Consider the following 22,146-nt stretch of genomic DNA (forward strand, 5'->3'; position numbering starts at 1 on the left):
AAGGCAACGTGTTCTTATGCCCTTTCTGCTGTAATGAGACATCTGTTAATCTAAAAAAGGAATTGTTAAGCTGGGCTCAAGAACTCCTCCTAAAATTGTACACACAAAGTAGTTCTCAGATTATTTGGGGCCTCATGACCCAAAAGTGGTTCAAACTAAAAATAACCTAAGAATAAAAATGACCTATATTTTGAAATTATATGATTTATAGATTTAGTGTCCCCCCCACCATTTAAAACAAGTAACTGCATCCACAGGCACATTCCGCACTGTTTCTCAGTCACTAGTAAAGGTGGAACAGCATCAAGTACAGCGAGGAGAGGCTGTCGCCAAAATCCTTCCTGTACTGGATCTACCACAAGGATGGAGACAAAGCCCTTGAAGACCCTCCCCACTGAGGGAGCGAGAAGTGAGCAAAAGGCAGGGAGCAGAGACAGGAAGGCCCCCATGAGCAGATGCACCGGGAAACCTGGTTCCAGCGTTGCTCAGGGACAGAGAACCAGCCTGTTACAGCCGTGGTTCCCATAGCAGTACCTGCATGAACACCCCAAACCAGGATATCCAAGAACCTCACTGCAAATGAACCCCAGGAGGCCGCTGGGCGTGCAGTGTGTGAGTGTGAACCACAGATGGGGAGGTGACGCCACAGACACCAGCGCCCAGCCTTGCTGTCAGGCCAGTGTCCCATCACCTCTCAACAGCCACCATCCCACTCCCAAGAGTGGACCACTCAGGCAGGAAGCTCGTCACTCTTACATGAGTGATGTTAAAGGAAAGCTGTTACTTTTATTCTTTATCTCTAAATGGCACAAAGATCCTGCACACTTTTGCCCCTTCTTGGGCACAAATAAGTGATGGGCACGTGGAGAGTTCAGAAATCAAGTGAATAGGACAATCATAAATACAGGTAAACATCTAAACTTCACGCCTGTATCTGTCAGTTCACACAGATTTTGTATACAGACTTAAAGCACTAACAACACAGACACCTGCAGGGCCACATGATGATGGGCAGGGCTCCTCCCTTAACTGCTGGTGGGGCCCGCTACGCAGATGAGCTGGGAACACTTGCCCCGAACGGGATGGGTGCCCGCATCCCTCTTTACACCAGCGCCAAACAACCCGAACACCCCAGCCCTGGTTTCAGCCTCATTCACAGTAAAGCTACGACCATGTGTGCAGTTGTGTGTGTACACACATATCTGTAAATTCGAGAGAGTGAAGTTTTACAGACCGAAACCTCATGTGTTTGGTTTTAACTGTTTTCGCTCACCTGGCCGCTCTGTCCCCAGCGGGGCCATCCTCAGCGGCTCGGGCTGTGGTGACCAGGCGCAAACTGCGGCGGGACATTCTTGGAGAATCAAATACAGGATCCAATTTGTGCTCAGTCTCGAAATCCAGAGCATCAGAAGAATAACTTGAACTAGAAGGAAAAAACCTCATCATAGATGAACACCGCTTACCACACCACTTTGAAAAACAAACAAACAACAGAACGTGCAACCTCGTATGAATTTTTAAAAACAGCACATGCCACAACTAAGAGTCTGCATGCTGCAACAAAGATCCCGCATGCCACAACTAAGACCTGGCGCAGCCAAAATAAATAAATAAATAAAATATTTTTTTTTTAAACGAGAAAAACAGCCATCACTATGTGAAGCCTTTCCGATAGAGCAAAAGCAAGCTGGCACCCAACTTGCTCAACAACTGATGCCCCTACATTTGCTCTGATCACAGCACATGTGAAATGAATCCCCCAGCTGCCTGGTGTTCAAGGCTACACCCGGCCCTGGGGAGCACGTGAGGACGTGCTAAATTCACGAGACTCCCCACCTAGGAATGAGATCAACGTTGTTAGAAAATCATAACCGTTTACTAGCAGACACTGTCTGATAAAGCAGTTAACAAGACAGTGACCACTACGTGACATTTAATCCGAGATCCCAGTAAGTCACTGAATGAATCAATGTAAGGAGAAAAGGAAAAGCCAGTGACTGAGCCACCAGCGCACTTTGCATTTAATTCATCATAAACCCAGAGACAAACTAGTACACAGAAAAGCCACTCCACTACCCTTCCACATTATTATCTTAAACCAAAACACAGATCCTTCTGTGCTGTCAGCAAGTTTTCCAAATCCAGAAACGTGAGTTGAGAACCTGTTCTGTGCCTCCTTGGGGGCGGGGATCCTACAGACAGTCCAGCAGCCGGGGCCACCAAACAGTGAGGACTCCACACCTCCAGGAGGTGAGCTCACAACCCGACAGGAAGGAGGAAGGTGTGAGAGAGGGAGGGAGAGGCCACGACTGCCACAGGAAGCAAAGCAGGCCAAGAGAGGAACTGCAGCCCAAGGCACAGAAGGTGGGGCTGCAAGAGAACCTCGGTCCTGGCTTCAACCAAAGGGCCTTCGTGCGCATGCACGCTAGAGGACAGCCTGCACCCTGGAGGCCCTGGGCAGGCCCCGCTGTGGCAGAGAAGGGAGCTCCAAACCCCTCAGGTAGTTTATCCGCAGGAGGAGGTGGAGACGCTGGGGGCACATCCAGCAGGCAGTGGGAGGACAGACCCCGCTCAGGACAGCAGACCACTGGGCTAAGGGTCTGGAAATCCACGGTAACCAGGGGTATCTGAGTTAAAGTAAATGGGCTTAAGAACATTTCCGCGTTTTATTTTATATTATAAAAATATTTTCAGAATCAAATTCATCATAAACTTATCAGATATGACACTAGAAACTGTTAAATCAAACCCTCAGAAAGTTATTACAAATTGCTTCAAGTTGTCATATCCATTTGAGGCGTCACACATAACTTCAGGAAAAGGTCCTCCTCAACTTGAGAGGCTGGAGTGGGGCAAGACAGAGGCTGCCCTAACTCACACTGAGCAGCAAGGACGCTAAACTCTACCTAATTTTAGTATAAAATATGCTTACTTTTCTTCCAAGATTATTTTTAGTATTTTACATAACTACAATTCTCGTTTAAGAAAATTGTTATTTCAAGTCAGAATCTACCACGTAAGAATGGACCAGTACCCCTCCACCATCTTTCTCTTAACCTAAGTCCTGGGTTTAGAGGACGGCCATTTATGAACTTGAACATCAAGAGAGGACAGTGCAGTTCAAGTCCACCGGCCTCTGTCAGGCCCCAGACCAGGTGTGTGTCTCGAGGAGCAACCTAGACAAATACGCAAACGTGCAGAAGGCAAGAAGCTGACGACGGCACCCAGACCTCTGTCTCCCACCCCCACACGCCCCAGAGGCTGCAACTCAGGGGACATGACAACGCTGCCAGTCTGGAGAGGGTCCTGGCTTTCCAACACAGGACCTCTAACACAATGCCCCTGCCGGCAGAAGGGTGTTCCAAATACCTGTTACTTTGATTAGAGAGGGCCCTGGGAAGAAGCCAGTATAGCGGCTGTTTGTAAAAGCAAATGAGGGAGTTCCCGGTGGCCTAGTGGTTAGGATTCCGTACTTTCACTGCCATGACCCCGGGTTCAATCCCTCGTTGGGGAACTGAGATCCTGCAAGCTGCGCAGCATGGCCAAAAAAAAGAAAAGAGCAAACGACTGGGAAATGTCCATTAATAAGGGGATGATGAAATAAACTAGGATACATGTACCTTATGTAATGCAGTGAGGCCGTTAGAAAACATAAAAGATCTATATATACTGTCACAGAAAGACCTCCAAGATATACTGTTAAATGAAAAAAGAAATACTCTATTATCATCCTATTCATGTTTTTAAATATATATATAACATAAAAGCACAGGTTCAACCCATGGTCGGGGAACTAAGATCCAGCAAGCTGTGCAGCAATGCCAAAAACAAATAAATAAATTAAATATTCAATAATAAATAAAAGCACATATTACCAACACAGATGGTTAAGAGCTCAGAAAACACCTCCAAACCGGTAACAATAGTTACCTCTGGAGTTGAGAGGAGGTAGGACCATGTGTACTTTCACTTTGAGCTGGATAGTGCTCAGCTAAACAGAAGCTGCAGCAGTGTTTACAGCGGGGGAGAGAGAGGGATATAGGGAGTGAGGGAGTGGGGGAGGGAGGGAGGCGGGGACCAACAGTTCTGTGCTGAGTTCAGACCTGAATGTTGACAAGCGCCTCTGTCTGCACCTGAGGGGTGCCCACCCCACGACTCTGTGAGCGCTCCACCAGCGCCTGTGCCCTCCTGCCCTAGGCTGGGATCCCAACCATCATCTGTAACAGGTTCCTATAGACAGATGCACCCAGGGCCCAGCAGGTCCCGACTGCCTAGCAACATGTGTGACAGTCACCTGCCCCAGACTCTCTCCTCTCCCCTCCTTCTACCTTGGGTTCTCAACACCTGGTATTCTGACTAGTTGTTTTAAAAATATCATTATCTTTTAGAGATTTGCTTCAAAACAACCCACTGGGGAGGGGAGACCAAGTACTGGTAACTGCTGAAAGTAAGTGAGAGGCGAAGGGGCTTATCATCACTATTCTCCAAACTTTCACACTGTTTGGCATTTTCCATAACAGAAAAACATCTTAAAGAAATGGCATGACCAGGATGCTGCAGGATCCTTTACGTGTTTACTAAAAGTGCTGAGGCTGCAGGCCAGCAGTGCTGGACATGGGGTGGTCAGCCAGGGGCTACCCAGGTGGTAATGAGACAGACGGTCAGAGTTGGGAGTTTAGCAGGTGGAAGGGGAGGGTCTGGAAGGACAAGGATATGAGGAGGACAATTTTGGGCCAGGCCAGGTGGCCAAGGGCTGCAGGGAAAGGCTGCAGGGAAACCCAGCCTCCAGGGACCATGAGTTGCTGCTGGAGCTGGACGGTAAACAGAGGCTTCACTGAAGGGTGGGGACGTAGAGACACACTGGCAGGAGAGGGAAGGGCAGGTAAGGACAGAGCCGCCTCAGCACTGCCACGTGAGGCCAGTCCACAGCTGGGCGTGCCCCCTCCAGACTAGGTGTCGGGTGGCTGGGACCCTCGGCAGGAGTTCTGCTCCTCGTGCTGCGGCGCCCGCCCATCACCGCTTCCTGGGCCTCTGTGGGCCCTCGGCACCCAGAACGCCCTCGGGCTGCCATCATGGCCTGCTGATGGCCAGACCAGAACTGCCGCCCACATGGCTCCTGAGCCTGGGTCTCACACCCCCTCCCGTTGACTGGTGGTCCTGCTCCTGTGCCCACGCCAAGCCGTGACTGTCACGCTTGCCTCCTCCTTCATCCCCTTCCTCCAGTCAAGCACAAGGCCCCCAGCGTTCCCTCCCGAATCCCTCCCTCCCCACGCCCTGCCCAGCGCTGCAGCGAGTGGTCAGGGCCCCCGAACTCCTGCCGGTCTCTGACCAGCACCGCCCCACTCTCCATATCTGCATAACCCTGGTTCCACCCACCCCGCCCGGCTGAAACCCTTCGCTGCCCTCCCCGCCCCCCCCCCCACCGCCCTCAAACACAGGCCCACCTCCCAGCACAGCTCAGTCCGCCCGCCTTTCCCACTTCAGTTCTCATCCACTTCCGATCCAGCTGCACGCCTCACTGGACGAGGGTTGGGTTCTCTGTAGAGACCCAGACATAGGCAACTTTTAAAAACTGTATTTAAAATGGGTTATAATAAATAAATATAAAAACAAAATAAAATGGGTTATAAAAGCTAAAAATAAATTACCAGGAACTATTATTTTTTATGCTCCACAATACAGAATAAGGAGGAATTTTACTTGAGTTGGCCCACTCATTTTGTTCTAAAATACTACAGGACTTTTAACAAAAACAAAGTGTGTTACTACAGAAAGTGTGACATGATCTAAAATTGTGACTAAAAACTCAATCATTAAATATGAGATTTGACTAATGCTGTTAAGAAGCAGTTTTCTTAAAATATCTTCCAATTTTCTTTAAGTTTCAATTACATTTTTACCCTTTAGAAGATAAGCCATTGATAAAACTGACACTAGCATTTTCCTTGTGTGCTTCAAACATCTTGCCAGGATGCAAAGGTTTTTCTATCTGCCAATCAAATCTTCACCAATCCAGGAATGTTTTCCCTTTGGCAGTAGCCCATAATTTTATAACACTTAAGTTTCATCTCAATCATCCTTTCTATCAATACTTGGTAAACTAGAAAGGCAAAGAGCAAGTCAACAGCTTCTAAGACTCAAACTTCAAGGTTCAGCATCAAATCAGATACAAATAAAAACAGAAAACTCAGTGCATTTGACAGAAGTTGTGGTCTCGAAACCGTGGGCTTCATCAAAATCCTATTTATGATGGCTCCTCTCAAAGCCAAGTCACTTTCCAGGTTAGTTCTGTTAATTTTAAAATACTCAGCCATTAATATAAATCACAAAACCCCACCATAACCACACAGATGTGTTCTTGAGACCACAGCCACCTGGGTGGAGGCAAAAACAGTCATTCATTTGCAATGACTAATCACTGAGTCATCAGAAACTTTCGGTTTTCAAAACAACCTCATAATTTCCAAGTCAGTTTGGCAGTTTTGTAAAACCAGAGCGTAACATAAAGTTCATAGGTATTTTCACTTTCAACACAGAGCAGTTGGGTGCAAGTACCATAAAGCCCCCATTAACCCAAAGGCATTCAAGAACAGCCCAGGCAAGACAACGTAACACGCATGCGAGCAGCTCACCTGAGTGCATACGTGTAGCCAGTGTTCTCGGGCACACACTGGGGAGGAGTGTACATGTGGAGCCGAGAAAAGTCCATGTTCACGGTCTCAAAGCATACTGCAGAAGGCGGGAAAAGCAATGCAGTCTGTTAAAGGCTGGAACACACAGAGGAGCCCTGTCTGTCGTGGCCCAATGCAGACTGACTAGAGTCACCGTCAACACTTTGATTAAACAAGGCCAGTAAAGCAGGGCTGGTTTGGTTTTTTTTTTTTTTTAAGCAAAGGAGACAAGTTTTCTCACGGTTGCAAGTCCAGAACACAGTTGTCATACTTAGTTCCCTAGGATTATAAATCTACAAAAGCAACAAGGGGAAATCCTAGATCAACTGACTTAAAATGATGAAAAGAATACAGAAAGTAACTCAGAATCCTTTCTAAAATGTACTTTTAAATTCCTGAAGGTGTCAAAATGTTCTCATTCTTCTGGAATAAATTTTTATTGTTATTAAGTAAAGCAGAACTGATTCTTGTTCCGTGGTCAAGAAACACTCCCATACTTTCCTAGACAGCAAAATTTTTACAAGCAGCTCAGAATCAGAAAACTGCAGGGTGAATAAGAGATAAGCTTAAGGCACTGTTAATACTTTTATTTTTCCCCAAAGGAAAACACAGATTATTTTTAAATTAAAAAGTTTTGAGCATATTGTTTTTCATGTTGTCACCTACATTTCTTTGGAATGACTCAAACTTTCCTCTGGCTAAAAATACACACACACACACACACTTCAAAAAAAACCCCACACCCTCGTAGGAGTAATGTGCATCATAATCTGCTGTTGAAAGATCAAGGAAGATAAACCTAGACAAAAAATATTCAGGTATAAATGACTGATTTCTATAAACTAAGCCAAAAATACTTAAATTCACTCCATATTCTTCGAAACAGTTCATATATATATATATATATTTTTTTTTTTTTTTAGAGAAGATGTTGGGGGTAGGAGTTTATTAATTTTTTTTTTTTTTTGCTGTGTTGGGTCTTCGTTTCTGTGCGAGGGCTTTCTCTAGTTGTGGCAAGCGGAGGCCACTCTTCATCGCGGTGCGCGGGCCTCACTATCGCGGCCTCTCGTTGCAGAGCACAGGCTCCGGACGCGCAGCCTCAGTAGCTGTGGCTCACGGGCCTAGTTGCTCTGCGGCATGTGGGATCCTCCCAGATCAGGGCTCGAACCCGTGTCCCCTGCATTAGCAGGCAGATTCTCAACCACTGCGCCACCAGGGAAGCCCCAAATATTCTTTTAAAAATTAAGCACCCATAGAAATAAGGACCACTGTTTATATATAAAAACTTTACTGTGCCTACTAATTTCAACATTGCTCAGTTCCTCTCAGGGACCTGGCCTGCCAGCCCAGGTAGAACACACACTCAACAAGTACAATTCATTCTATTAATAGACACGTAAATCTCTTGCTGCAAATACTTACCTTTGAGAACGAGTCCATGTATTTGTTCAGTACCTGTTCACTTGCCTCGAGCTCCCCTCTGTCTCCTCCACCAGCACTGGAGCCCAGGTTCAAGGGCACATAGACTGAGGAACAGCACACAAGGGGCAGCCTCCTGGCTCACCTCTCCTCCCAGCTCCCCGCAGAACAGAGCCACACCCAGCAGCTGTGTAATAATGGCTTCTGACTGCGCTGTGGTTAGTAATGACTTACTAAGCAACCATAACAATACTAATACCCCAAAACTGCTCTCATCCTCTAGAGAAGATGTAACTGATTTTTACTTCCTAACTCTCAAAGTGATCTTTCACTTCCATGTTTTACTACACCCACATTACCAACCCCCGGTTAAAGCAGTTCTAACTGCTGCTAACTTCTACCAACTTCTCTACAACTCGTATTCAAGAATTTAAGACGGGGGCTTCCCTGGTGGTGCAGTGGTTAAGAATCCGCCTGCCAACGCAGGGGACACGGGTTCGATCCCTGGGCCAGGAAGATCCCAGACAGCATGGAGCAACTAAGCCCGTGCGCCACAACTACTGAGCCTGCCCTCTAGAGCCCACGAGCCACAACTACTGAAGCTCGCGCACCTAGAGCCGGTGCTCTGCAACAGGAGAAGCCACCGCAATGAGAAGTCTGCGCACCACAACAAAGTGTAGCTCCCACTCGCCGCAACTAGAGGAAGCCCGTGCACAGCAATGAAGACCCAACACAGCCAAAAATAAACAAACAAATAAATAAATTTATTTAAGAAAAAAAAAGAATTCAAGATGTCTTTAGTGAACTGAGTATTTGGACCGGTTTACAGAAACTGGTTTACAGTGTTATAAACAAGTGAATGGCAGGTGCCCGAGAGCAGCATTTAATTTAAACATCATGAATATGACATGGAGACACTAGAGCGTCCAGCTAAGAACAGGGACTGACCCCTACAGATCTGGGCTCTGATCCCAGCTCTGCCCACAAGCTGACTGACTGCCCTGAGGCCAGCTCCTCGCACACAGGAAGCTCCATCTGTGAAGCAGGGTGGCAGCGGCGCTATTGGCAAGGCCACTGAAGGGACCCAAGGAGGTCCAGCCCATGACTCAGCACAGAAGGAGCAGTTAGAGCCTGGCGAGGAGGACATGTGCAAGAACTAACAGCCTTTTTATTTCACTTGCATGTATGTATGTATGTATGTATTGGCTCTGTTGGGTCTTCCTTGCTGTGCGCAGGCTTTCTCTAGTTGCGGTGAGAGGGGGCTACTCTTTGTTGCAGTGCACGGGCTTCTCACTGCGGTGGCTTCTCTTGTTGCGGAGCACAGGCTCTAGGCACACGGGCTCAGTAGTTGTGGCTCGCGGGCTCTAGAGCACAGGCTCAGTAGTTGTGTCACACTGGCTTAGTTGCTCTGCGGCATGTGGGATCTTCCTGGACCAGGGCTTGAACCCGTGTCCCCTGAATTAGCAGGCAGATTCTTAACCACTGTGCCACCAGGGAAGTCCCATGCAATGTGTTTTTTTTTTTTTTTGCGGTATGCGGGCCTCTCACTGTTGTAGCCTCTCCCGTTGCAGAGCACAGGCTCCGGACGCGCAGGCCCAGCGGCCATGGCTCACGGGCTCAGCTGCTCCACGGCATGTGGGATCTTGCCGGACCGGGGCACGAACACGTGTCCCCTGCATCAGCAGGCGGACTCTCAACCACTGCGCCACCAGGGACGCCCCAATGTATTTTTTTAATGCTTTCTTTTTTTTGGACATCTTTACTTCATACTTTTTTTATTTTTTAACTTATTTTTGGCTGCATTGGGTCTCTGTTGCTGCACACGGGCTTTCTCTAGTTGCTGTAAGTGATGGCTACTCTTCATTGCAGTGTGCATACTTCTCATTGTGGTGGCTTCTCTTGTTGCGAAGCACGGGCTCTAGCATGCAGGCTTCAGTAGTTGTGACACGCAGGCTCAGTAGTTGTGGCTCACAGGCTTAGTTGCTCCGCAGCATGTGGGGATCTTCCCAAACCAGGGCTCAAACCCATGTCCCCTGCATTGACAGGTGGATTCTTAACCACTGCACCATGAGGGAAGTCCTAATGCTTCCTAATTTTTTTAAATTGAAGTATAGTTGATCTACAAGATTTCAGGTGTACGGCAAAGTGATTCAGTTATATATACATACAAACATATATATACACATATATATATTCTTTTTCATTCTTTTCTGTTATAGGTTATTACAAAATATTGAATATATTGATAGTTCCCTGTGCTATACAAAGGTCCATGTTGTTTATTTATTACACACTTTTTACTTTTAAAAGTTACATCAATATGTTCTCACATTTTCATCTACCTAAAAGAGAGGTTAATTTCTAATGCATAACAAACAGTGTTTTCAAAAGCTGTCAGAGACACAGTGGACCACACTGTTCAACCTGGTTCTCCCAATCGATGAGACAGATAAAGCTGTGCGACACCACCCTAGTTGGGTTTAATGAAGGCCTTATACCACAATTTAAAAAGAAATTTAATTTCTTGTCTCTGAAATAAAATTCTATCAAAGAACCAAATGCAGCTACTGGCCATCACAAGCCTATCACAAGCAAGACAGGATTACAGGAGAGTGACCACGTAAAAGTCCTGCGGGTGACAACACAGAGACACGAGCTGAGTGGCAGGCACAGTGGTAGACTTTTGGCTAAATGTTTTATGAGAGGAGCTTCAAACGTAATAAAATGCCCAAAGATAACACCATCAAGAGAGCACCAGTGTGGACACACACAACTCTAGGAAGAGCAGGCCATGCGGCTCTGGAGGAAAGGCAGACAGGAGACAGGGCAGGGAGGCCAAGGCCCGTCACAGTCAGAGCTCAGTGGCTATGACAGTGGAAGGAAAGGGAGCATGCAACTGGATGCCCTCACTTTTTTCTACTCATTCTGATTTCGCTCCTGTAACCATGTGAATTTTATGTTCTGTTCTCCAGTGAAACACATGTACGTATAAAACTATACAACTATACGCAGAATGCTGCCCCTGCTTAATCAGACCCATGGCCCAGGTAAATGCTGTTTGGCCAGTACTTCCTCCACAGCCCGGAAGACCACCTCTCCAAGCAGACCCTCCAAAAGCAGCAGCAGAGGCCACACCAAGCGTGACTCAGTAATGAGTTAGGGAGTGATGACCAGCGCTGTCTCCTGCGTTCACTGTGGACCGCATCACACAGTGTGATCATGTATCTTACTAGAATGCGTTTTGCTGCTTCCTTCCACACCCGGCTTGTCCGCCATCAACCCTGCTGCCTCATTCTTCCTCCCTGGACAGATAATGATATGGACTCAGAACACTTCAAAATTAATCTTTAGTTCCTCTCGTAAAATGTGAGCATTAGATAAAATTATAGAATAAAATAAAGTAAAAAAGAGAGAATTAAATGAAATAATGTCTGTAAAGCAGTGCCTGACACATGACAAGCACTCAAAAAGTTAGCTTTAATTAGTTTGTGGAATAAACTTACATAGCCTGTTCTAAATTTTTTTTAAAAAAAAGGATTTTTTGGGGCTTCCCTGGTGGCGCAGTGGTTGGGAGTCCGCCTGCCGATGCAGGGTACGCGGGTTCGTGCCCCGGTCCAGGAAGATCCCACATGCCGCGGAGCGGCTGGGCCCGTGAGCCATGGCCGCTGAGCCTGCGCGTCCGGAGCCTGTGCTCCGCCACGGGAGAGGCCACAACAGTGAGAGGCCCGCGTACCGCAAAAAAAAAAAATAAAGCATTTTTTTTTCCTTCTGAGTTGACAATCCCTGAGATGGAACACTCACTCAGCCCCAACCTAAATAAACGACGAAGTCCAGCAGCAGCTCAGATGGCTCCTGGGGCCAGCAGACTAGAACACCAGGTCCGGTCTCTCTCAGCTCATCAGGACCCCAGCAGCAAAAGTGCAATTGTGATACCAGTTCTCCCGCTAACAGTGCTTGGCATGTTCACAATGCCGTTCCCAGTCTCCCCTTACATCACTGCTACTTCAAGCCCGCGTGTAACATTAGAGCCTTCCTACTTGCTGCATGGCCTAAAGGCGGCCTCAGCCTGTGACTCAAGGGAGATCTGATTTGCATTTATAATCTGAGCAGTATTGAAAGAGCAAGTGAAAAAATGGATTGAAAACGTTTTCAACGCATCAGAAAATCTTGGAATGAATACAAAGTCAACATTTTGTAAACACGTTTGTTTACAGAGACGTGCCCTGTGCAGGCTTCACTGTCCTCATTTCTCTAGACTCTTCCTGGCCACTCCCTTCTCCCGAAAGTGTTACGACTGGGATGACCTCCTCACAGGCCACGTGCTCGTGACTGTCCCGGACATGGGAGGGAGGGACTGCACAGCAGAGCCGGAGCCCGGGCTCACACCAGGCACCCCCCCTTTTCCAGGCCCAGCGGCTTAACATGGGGGGAGGGAGAGGGCGCTCAGGGGAGCCTCCCCACGTCCCAGAAAACAGAGCTCTTTAACGCAGCAGCCAGTCCCAAGAGGGAAAAGTGCTCACCTCAGGAGACGGTGGGCCAAGAGCGACATCTTCCAGCGGAAAAGGAAGCACTATCATCATAAATCACCCCGGTGTCTCCCTCCTATCTCGCTTTCACTAGTGACTAAGCACACATAAGCCGGCAAGCACAGCCAAAAGAGGTCCTCTGTATAGGGAGCAAACTTTGGTTTCAAACCTAAGAAATTAAGTATCTTTACAAACATGAAGGTCCTAGCAGGGTTTTAAAATCTGAGTTAAGATGCTTCATAAGTGACACTTGGTTTCTCCTTTAATACCCTTTACCTTGCCTAGTACATATTGTATGCAACATCTGCATCACATGGTAGAAATGAAATATAAAGCTCAATTTTTGTTCTTGAATGCTTTGGTCAAAAATGGATTTTAGTTCAACCACCACATATAATTTGAATCTCTACTTTTAGAACATCTGTACTAAACTAGTAACAATCTAGAAAACATGTCTGAAAAATATCAAAAATTACAAGTCACACAAGGTTGAAAACAGAGCTTGCAGCAAATGGCAAAACCAAAGAAAAAATAAAACTGTTAATGGTCCTGAAATAAACTAGCATAAAATATTTTCTTAGGAAACGCTATCAGTTCTAAAATAAAACTAGAAAAAGACAAACTTTAAAAATGGTGAGCAGCATTTCTTCTCATCATCATAAACCACAAGCATCGTCACCTAGTAAATAATTATTTTTTATTAAACCATGTATAAGGCAACTAGATATTTGCTCTGAAAGCACTGTGTTTATAAAGACAAGCATGTTACAAATCAAGCTTTCTATGAACTGATGGGGTCGCTGACCAAGTAGGCTGAGACTAGAAGCGAGCCCGGCTGACACGGGCTAACACGGCTTCCCCGGCAGAAATCCTCAGGAGTAGCTTGCACAGACCAACCTCGTTAGCCCCATCCAAATCCACCATCAGCACTGCAGCCCGTCCACAGAAAGCACAGCAGTCCAAGGGGACGGCTCCAAGCAGCACCCTCCTCCCCACTCTGGGCACAGCTCCAGACACTGCCATCTGCCACAGGGCCGTCTCCGAGGGCCCCGTGAGCTGACAGCACAGGCCCATGGGGCCCCCTGAGGGCCTTGCACCCGCAAACGCGGTCTAGCTCCACCCCCGCCAACTCTTCATCACCCAGGGCTTGGTTTTCAATGCGCACCTGCGCAATCAGGTGTTCCATGCCTTGTAGAGAAGAATTTTAAAACTAAAATTCAGAGGTGCCCTTTAAAATTTAGTATCAAGGGCTTCCCTGGTGGCACAGTGGTTGAGAGTCCGCCTGCCGATGCAGGGGACACGGGTTCGTGCCCTGGTCCAGGAGGATCCCACATGCCGCGGAGCGGCTGGGCCCGTGAGCCATGGCCGCTGAGCCTGCACGTCTGGAGCCTGTGCTCCGCAAAGGGAGAGGCCACGACAGTGAGAGGCCCGCATACCAAAAAAAAAAAAAAAAAAAACATTTAGTATCAAATCTTTTTTTTTTTTTTTTTTTGGCTTTGCTATGTGGCATGCGGGATCTTAGTTCCCTGACCAGGGATTGAACTCATGCCCCCTTCAGTGGAAGCACGGAGTCTTAACCACTGGACCACCAGGGAAGCCCAGAGTACTAAACCTTAACATAATTACTCTGCTCAGACTTAATCCTGTTAAAACTGCATAACGGAGAGACTAAAAAAATTAAGTTATTTTCCCTACAGATTAAAAAAATCATAAAATGGGTTAGAAATGATTGTTTTCCAAATATCATGTTCAGTGTAATTACTTCCACAACATAACAAACAGGAATAAGCCTCACATACCTGTTTTCATTTTAAGGAAGCAAAACATTGTTAGTTTATGAAAAACTATGATTTATCCTGTGAGAGTCCTTAAAAATGAACTCGTTATTTAAACCTGCAAATGAGAAACAAATGACTATAACCTAAAAATATTTGAAAGACCTTTACAGAATGCTATACATGTTATATATATACTTGAATATATTTTTAAAACTTCAGGAAAAATACTACACTAAACTTAATGGTAAAATTACAGAGAATGGGATTTCTACTTTTCACTTACCCCCTCGGGTACTATTCAACATTTTTTAAAAAGAGTAGGTTTTGCTAACTGGGAAAAGAATTTGAAAAAAAATAGATACATGCATATGAATAACTGAATCACTTTGCTGTACACCTGAAACTAACACAACACTGTTAATCAACTATACTCCAACATAAAATAAAAAGTTAAAAAAAAAGAGTAGGTTTTGGTCTTATAATATAAACAATTAACTATTATTTTCAAAAAAAAATTTAAACAAGTAACTATTATTTTCAAAAAAAATGGCCTTCATTGTGAAGCAGTGTGGGGCAGCCAGACCTGCAGGGTTCTTACTCAACCCTTGGTACCATTACTCACTCTACGTGGCACCGGACTCTCAGTGTTGCTGCAGGATTCAACCAGTTACCACACCTAACCCGCTCAGCGCTTCCTGGCACAAGGGTGAAAACACTCAACAGGAGTTAGTTATTTTCTGCAGCAACTATGTACTGACAGTTTCTAGCCAAGATCCGATGTTTCTTTCCTTTTTTTGGAAATGAAACAGGAAAGATGCAGGCTAGATGGGTTTGTTTACCTAATAGCTGAGTTTTAGGGAAAATAATTCCTTCTACGTGAAGATGCATTATCACATGCTTACATCTCCCAATTATATGTGCTCCCAATCTTTTAAATAAAAGCTGCATTTCCTCTTACAGTGAGATTTGTTTCAGTGTTTCAGCAAAAGCCAATTTACTTTATGCATGTTACTGTAAAGGGTCTTTCTTCTTAGAATACAGAAAACATGAACCACACGTTTTTATGTATTGCTTCAAACCTAGAGTGCTCTGAATTTTCTCACAACTGGTACAGTTAGAAGAGCTACGCACGGCTCTTCCAGTGGAAAGAGCTCAGCGACAGCGAATGACAGCGAGTGCCTTCTGGAAGGAATGCTGGGTGGCAGTTCTGGGACCCCCTAACCTGACAGTGCTCCTCCCAACACTGGAAGTGGTCAACTCTGCAGGGCCACTCTGACAGGCGAAGGCCAGCCCTATATCTCAACCTACTGGAGGTTTGTCTTTTTCTCTGTTTTATAGGACATCAACCGTAGTTATGTCACACACGCCTGGGATGGCCTCCGTCTGTTTCTGAACAAACTTATGGTGACTTGGGCTGCACAGTCAGTCCTTCCCTGTCCAGCTTAGAAAGGCCTTCCCAGGGACTTCCCTAGTGGCCCAGTGGTTAAGAATCCGCCTGCCGATGCAGGGGACTCGATCCCTGGTCCGGGAAGATCCCACATGCCGCGGAGCAACTAAGCCCATGCGCCACAACTACTGAGCCTGCACTCTAGAGCCTGTGTGCCACAACTACTGAAGCCCACGCGCCTAAAGCCTGTACTCTGCAACAAGAGAAGCCACCACAGTGAGAAGCCCGTGCACCGCAACAAAGAGTAGCCCCCACTCACTGAAACTAGAGAAAGCCTGTGTGCAGCAACGAAGACCTAATGCAGCCAAAAATAAATAAAAAAAGAAAATAAATTTTAAAAAATAATAAATTCCCTTGATAATATGTGGATTTAAAGTTTCTGTTAAAAAAAAAGAATCAAAACAATGCAAAATTAAAACAAAAAAAAGAAGAAAGACCTTCCTAATCCAAGAACACATGAATAGTGTGTCATGGATTCTACTACTCTTACTGATTTGACTTTCACATTTCCCACCATTTTTAATTCACCTAATCCATTTGTAATTCCTTTGTATACACTGAGGTAGGCATCTGATTTTACTTCTCGTGGAGCATTTCTGCAAGTCACCCACAAGTAACTAAATTCAATGCGTCCAACTGCTCCCCCCTCTTCAGAACAGCAGCGCCCTCCCTCCAGCTGGTCCCCTGCTGCACCATCTCTGGCTGGCTTCCTGCGGGGGAGTGCCCTTAATTTCCCTGTCTCCAGTCTTGCCTCCTCAAGCCAGAAAACTGCCAGAACAGTCCACCTAAAAAGAGACCTGACCATCTCCCTCCCTTCAGATCCCACCACGGCTTCCCAGCACCTGCAAGTAAACCCTCTGTCCAACACCCCACTTCTCTGTCTCCCACCACCCATATCGCAGCTTCACTGAGAACCTGGCCTCAGGTAACCCTCTCCCCGCACCCCATTTACATACTGTTCTGTGCTCTCTCCTTGTCTGGGATGCCTTCCTGATCGCTGATTCCCCAATCCCTTGTTCTCTTTCCACCCCAATCACTCCCAGCTAACTTCTACTCATCCTTAGGCTATACCTGAGATACCACCTCCAGGAAGCTCTCCTGGATGCCCCCAACCCACATATCCAAGTTAGGTGCCAATTTTAGTGCTCCCTGGCATTTACCACTTAACAGAAATTGTAATATTTGTTTATTAAAGAGTCTTTCTCTCCAACTAGACCATGAACTCTCTGAGGGTAGGTGCTAACCCTGACTTGCAGAACCAATGAACATCTCATAGGTGCCCAGAGAAATGGGAGAACTCGTTGCTATCATGTTGCTTTGCCTTCAACCCAAAAATATTCTTGGGTTCCCCTCATCCCTCTGTCGCTCCACGTCTGACAACATCCTGGAAAAACCATGCCCCAAATGCTAGATGAATTCGTGACGATCAGTGAGGGTCCCACGTATTTGGCCTCCTTACTCCTTCTAATGAATTTGAAGCACTTCTTATGTTTCCTCATCTAATCAGAACAGTGGCGTCCACTCTGTTTCATTTCCAACTATAATTGGGAACAATCAGAAACAACAATTACAGGATTTTATTTCTACTATAAATGTAAACAGTTAATCCACACCATTTCTGAGATCACCCTTTAATGCTCTGCCCTCCCACATGTAAGTACGGGGCTAAAAGTGAGCACTCTCCAGTACTGAAAAGGTTTGTAGCATAAATAGCAAGTAAAGAAACCTTTCAATTGACGGTTTTCATATTCTACATATAGTTCCCATCTTCCAAGATCAAATAAAGCAAGTAGAATGACTTAAGACCACAGCAACTAGGCAGAGCACTGCTTTGTTTTCAAGCCACGCATGCCCCTGAGGAGCCCTCATGCCCCAGTGGGAATCACTGATCTACACTTAATCACTCTCACGCTACCGAAGTCTGGCACCCGCAGTTTTATTCCGCACAAATGTCAAAAACCCGTCTGTCACATGATTCTCAGCTCCTCAACTAAAATTCGCAGCCAGTGACCATTCACTGAATGCCCCTATGTGACTAAATGAAAAACAAAGCACCCAACTAATGAGCACTATTACAGATATAATTCAAACTACAAAACTGACTAATGAATCACACAAGTCACTTAATGAAGTAGAGTCAATTACAACATGTGATTATAATAAACAGCATGTTATAACAGCAACATCATGGTCTGTGCTTTCCCTCTATCAACCCTAAGCTTATTTTGGCCCAAAGGAAGTAAACAGTTTCAAATGCAGCAGGCCTCGTCTCTCCTAACTGGAAATCGAGTGGCCTGAGCTGTCCAAAAATAGCAATGAGTTCCAAATTTAGGAAGAAGACGAGGAAGAAGATGAAGGTGTTTTCAGTCAACAAAATAATACTGCAACCTTCCTGCAGGCGGCATTGAGCATAACTACCCACCAAAATATTCACTGCAACACCACTTGTGCTTGGCTGGCATCACTGTCTTGTTCCCACTGCCCTGCAAACCCCAATGTGGGTGCTCAAATTTGGGATGTGCTCAGGACACTTAGCCTGACACTGGGCCCTACGAAATGCCCTGCAATTCCCTGGGCTCTCACCTCACCTTGAAATATTGAGCTAAGGGCAGGTGCTGCAATGCTGAAGGATGGTTTCATCCTATCACCACCTCTACCAAAAGTGCCTGGCATTTATTGAAAGGGAGAAAAAACAAAAGCAAGAAACTCAAAAACTAGAAAGCAAATGCATGAATGAAAACTGACTTGGGCCAGAAAAAGATGATAAGCCTGCAATGAGGAACACTTAGAAATAACCCAATTTTCATCACAGAACCCCAAAGGCTTAAGATAGTGACACCTGTGAACATTTGGGAGTAAGGATGTAGAGTGGAATCAAAATACAGGATGAGTCAAACGACGAAAGTCTGTTTAAGAAGCAGTTAGGCAAAACCATGGGATCATCTCAACTGGTACAGGAAAAGCACCTGTTAAAATCCAACTCTTTCATTACAAAAACATTCAACAAACTAGAAATAGAAGAGAACTTCCTCAATCAGGCAAGGGCATTTACTAAAACCCACAGCTAACACCACAGTCAATGGTGAAAAGCTGAAAGCTTTCCCCTAAAATCAGAAACAAAACAAAGACATTGCTTTCACCACTGCTATTCAAGATTGTACTGGAACTCTAGCCAGAGCAATTAGGCAAGAAAAAGAAATAGATGGCATCCCAACTGGAAAGGAAGGACTTCCCTGGTGGCACAATGGTTAAGAGTCTGCCTCCCAATGCAGGGAACATGGGTTCGTGCCCCGGTCCGGGAGGATCCCACATGCCGCGGAGCGGCTGGGCCCGTGAGCCATGGTCGCTGAGCCTGCACGTCCAGAGCCTGTGCTCCGCAATGGGAGGGGCCACAACAGTGAGAGGCCCGCGTACCGCAAAACAACAACAACAAAAAAACAAACAAAAATGGACGATGGACTGGAATGGACATTTCTCCAAAGATATATAAATGGCCAACAAGTACATAAAAAGTTGCTCAACATCATCAGTCATTAAGGAAATGCAAATCAAAATCAAAATGAGACACCACCTCACAACCACTAGGATGGCCATAATAAAACGAAATGGAAAATAAGTGTTGGAGAGGATATGGAGAAATCGGGACCCTCTCACACTGTTGGTGGGAATGTAAAACGGTGCAGCTGCTGTGGAAAACAGTTTGGTGGTTCCTCTATACGTTAAACCTAGAATTACCACGTGACCTGCAATTCCACTCCTAGTTATCAAGATATAGCGCAAGAATGAAAACAGGTGTTCAAACAAAACCTGTATACAAATGTTCATAGCAGCATTACTCATAATAGGCAAAAAGTGGAAACAACTCAAATGTCCATTAACAGATGAATGGATAAGCAAATTGGAATATATTCATACAATGGAATATTATTCAGTTGTAAAGAAAATGAAGCTCTGACACACACTACAACATGGATAAACCTTGAAAACACAGTGCTAAGTGAAAAAAGTCAACACAAAAGGCCACATACTGTATGAATCCATTTACATAAAAAATCCACAACAGGCACATTCACAGAGACAGAAGAAAGACTAGCTGTTGCCAGAGGCTAGGAGCAGCGGATAATGGGGAGCGACTGCTAATGGGAAAAGGGTTTCCATTCAGGGTGATAAAAAAAAGTTGTGCAACTAGATAGTGGGGATGGTTGCACAGCACTGTGAACATACTTAATGCCAAGGAACAGTACAGGTTAAAAGGTAAATTTTATATTGTGTATTTTTACCACAATTAAAAAGAAAGCAGTTAGCTACTCTGCATGGATCCCCTTCCTGCCTGCCCCGAACAAAGACTGGGGCATAAAGCCAAGGGCTCTCTAGACCAGAGGGTAAGAGGCATAGCTGAGTTCTAGAATGCCTTCCTGTGAAGGGGGATAAGTGAGCACTTCCCTGCTAATTTGGAGAGGCCACAGCCCCACTCTTCTACCTGACTTCTACAACGAGGCAGGAGGCTGGAAAGCCCATCTTTGGGAATCTAACAAGTCCAGTAAAAACAATGACACTGAGCGTCCCTCGAGGTAACCCCACCCGTTTTCCTAGCCAACGGTGACAGGACCAGCGCAGGCGCAGAGAACTTCCTAAGCGCTGGGCAGGGTCCCGCTCTCAGCTATGCGAGTTCAAGCAAGATCACCCGACGCTTCAGGACAGGCGGACTCACGCCAGCGAACACTTAGGGCACGGACGGAGACTGCGACGCCACGGCATTCAGAAACAAGAACGTGTTACTAAATTTTAGAGGAAAAACAATAACCACCAAAAACCTCTGGAAAATTTAAAATTTGATGGCCCAAATAAAACGTCCAACACATGAGTTACAAAACTGAAGAATCTAGAAAGTCGAACAAGAAGACAAAGCTGGAAAGTGGGGGAGAAAGCTGAAAAAATAGAAAACCGGTCCAAGAGGTCCAGTACCCCAATACAGTAGCATTCCCAAAACACACAGAAAAGAGAAGATTAAGAAAAAAGAGAGAATTGTCAAACCAAATAAACAGAAAATTCCCCAGAACTACCCAACCGTCCCGCGTTTCCAGACTTAAAGGAACTCTGAAGCGTCCAGCGAAATGGACGAAAACAGACCCGAACCGCTCACGTTTCCGAGCTGGGAGGGCGGAGCGAGGGAACGGGTAGTGCACGGAGGACCTGGCACAGGACCCGGCACCGAGCTGGCCCCGCCCGACGTCAGCGGCCTCCGCGGGCAGCGGCCGGCACGCGCGACCCCCGGGCAGAGCGCCGAGCCCGGGCACGCGAGCCGGGCAGCCGGCGTGGGGTGCGACGTCCCGGGGCCGCGCCGGGTGCTGGCAGGCGGGGGTCGGCGGGCCGGGGAGGAGGCGCCGTGGTGGGGGGAGGGGAGCTGACGGGGGCGCGCCGGGTTGGGGAGGGGGCGCGGGGGCGCTCAAGCAGGACCGGGTGAGGCAGAGGGCGCCTGGGGCCAGCGGACTGAGGAGGAGCGGGCTGAGGGGGAGGGGACTGAGGCGCCGGGGCGGCGATGCCAGGCTGAGAGGGGGCGCGGGGGCAGCGGGGCTGAAGCGCCGCGGCCGTTGGCGGCCCTAGCGGGGACCGCAGCCCGCCCCCACCCGCGCCCGCCACGAGGGACGCCCGGGCACCGGCCCCACTCCGCCCGGACCCCCGCCCCGACCCCCGGCTGCAGCTCACCTGCCAGACGCCGCCACCGCCACCGTCGCCGCCCCCCCGCAGCAGCCTCCGCCTGAGGCCTCGTCTGCACCGCCCAGGCCCCGCAGACCGTGCCTCTGCCAGCCAATCGCGCGCCGCGCCTGGGAGAAACGCGGACGTCCACCAATCACGAGCGCGCCACTTGAAGCTCCTCGGCCAATGCGGAGGCGGCCTACCTAGGCTCCCAGCCAATCGAGAACTGTTGCCGAGCCGTGGGGCGGGGAAATGGGCGGGGCTCAGGGGCGGTGCGCGGCGCGGAGGGGGCGGGGCGAGAGAGCCGGGAGGAGGGGCGGAGGGGCTCCAGTCTCAGTGAGGGTCTCTGTCCAGAGGAGGACCCCGGTCTCAGGTGAACCTGGGTCTCGGCCGGCAACAGCCAGGCCGTCCCGCGCCGTGGCCGCCATCCCTGCAACACCCGTCCCTGCGCTCCGTGGCTGTCTTCGAGCCCCTGCTCCCCGCACCCAGAAACTGTGCGGTCTCCGAGCTCCGTCCGCTTTCCCAGGTGTGCGCGCCTGGCCGCAGGTGCGCTCCTCCGAGGCGGAACGTGGCGGAGCTGGGCCCTCCGGCTGCTGCCCCGGGGCCTG

General features: G+C 47.4%; 1 protein-coding gene across 5 annotated transcripts in view; it reads right to left on the minus strand.

Annotated features, from left to right (window-relative positions):
• The window catches only part of SUN1 (Sad1 and UNC84 domain containing 1), a 51,752-nt gene extending 30,149 nt beyond the window's left edge, over positions 1-21,603 (minus strand). For 3 of the 5 annotated variants that reach the window (XM_060125221.1, XM_060125220.1, XM_060125219.1), the window contains exons 1-3: positions 21,548-21,603; positions 6,633-6,729; positions 1,274-1,423 (exon numbers count right to left, since the gene is read on the minus strand). In XM_060125221.1, coding sequence (XP_059981204.1) covers positions 1,274-1,423; positions 6,633-6,709 — 227 coding nt within the window. In that variant the 5' untranslated portion in view covers positions 6,710-6,729; positions 21,548-21,603. The remainder of the gene's footprint in view (positions 1-1,273; positions 1,424-6,632; positions 6,730-21,547) is intronic. The other 2 variants (XM_060125222.1, XM_060125223.1) reach the window with 2 other exon arrangements.
• Between the last annotated feature and the right edge of the window lie 543 nt (positions 21,604-22,146).

Source organism: Lagenorhynchus albirostris, chromosome 15 (genome assembly GCF_949774975.1).
Source record: "Lagenorhynchus albirostris chromosome 15, mLagAlb1.1, whole genome shotgun sequence".
NCBI lineage: Eukaryota > Metazoa > Chordata > Mammalia > Artiodactyla > Delphinidae > Lagenorhynchus > Lagenorhynchus albirostris.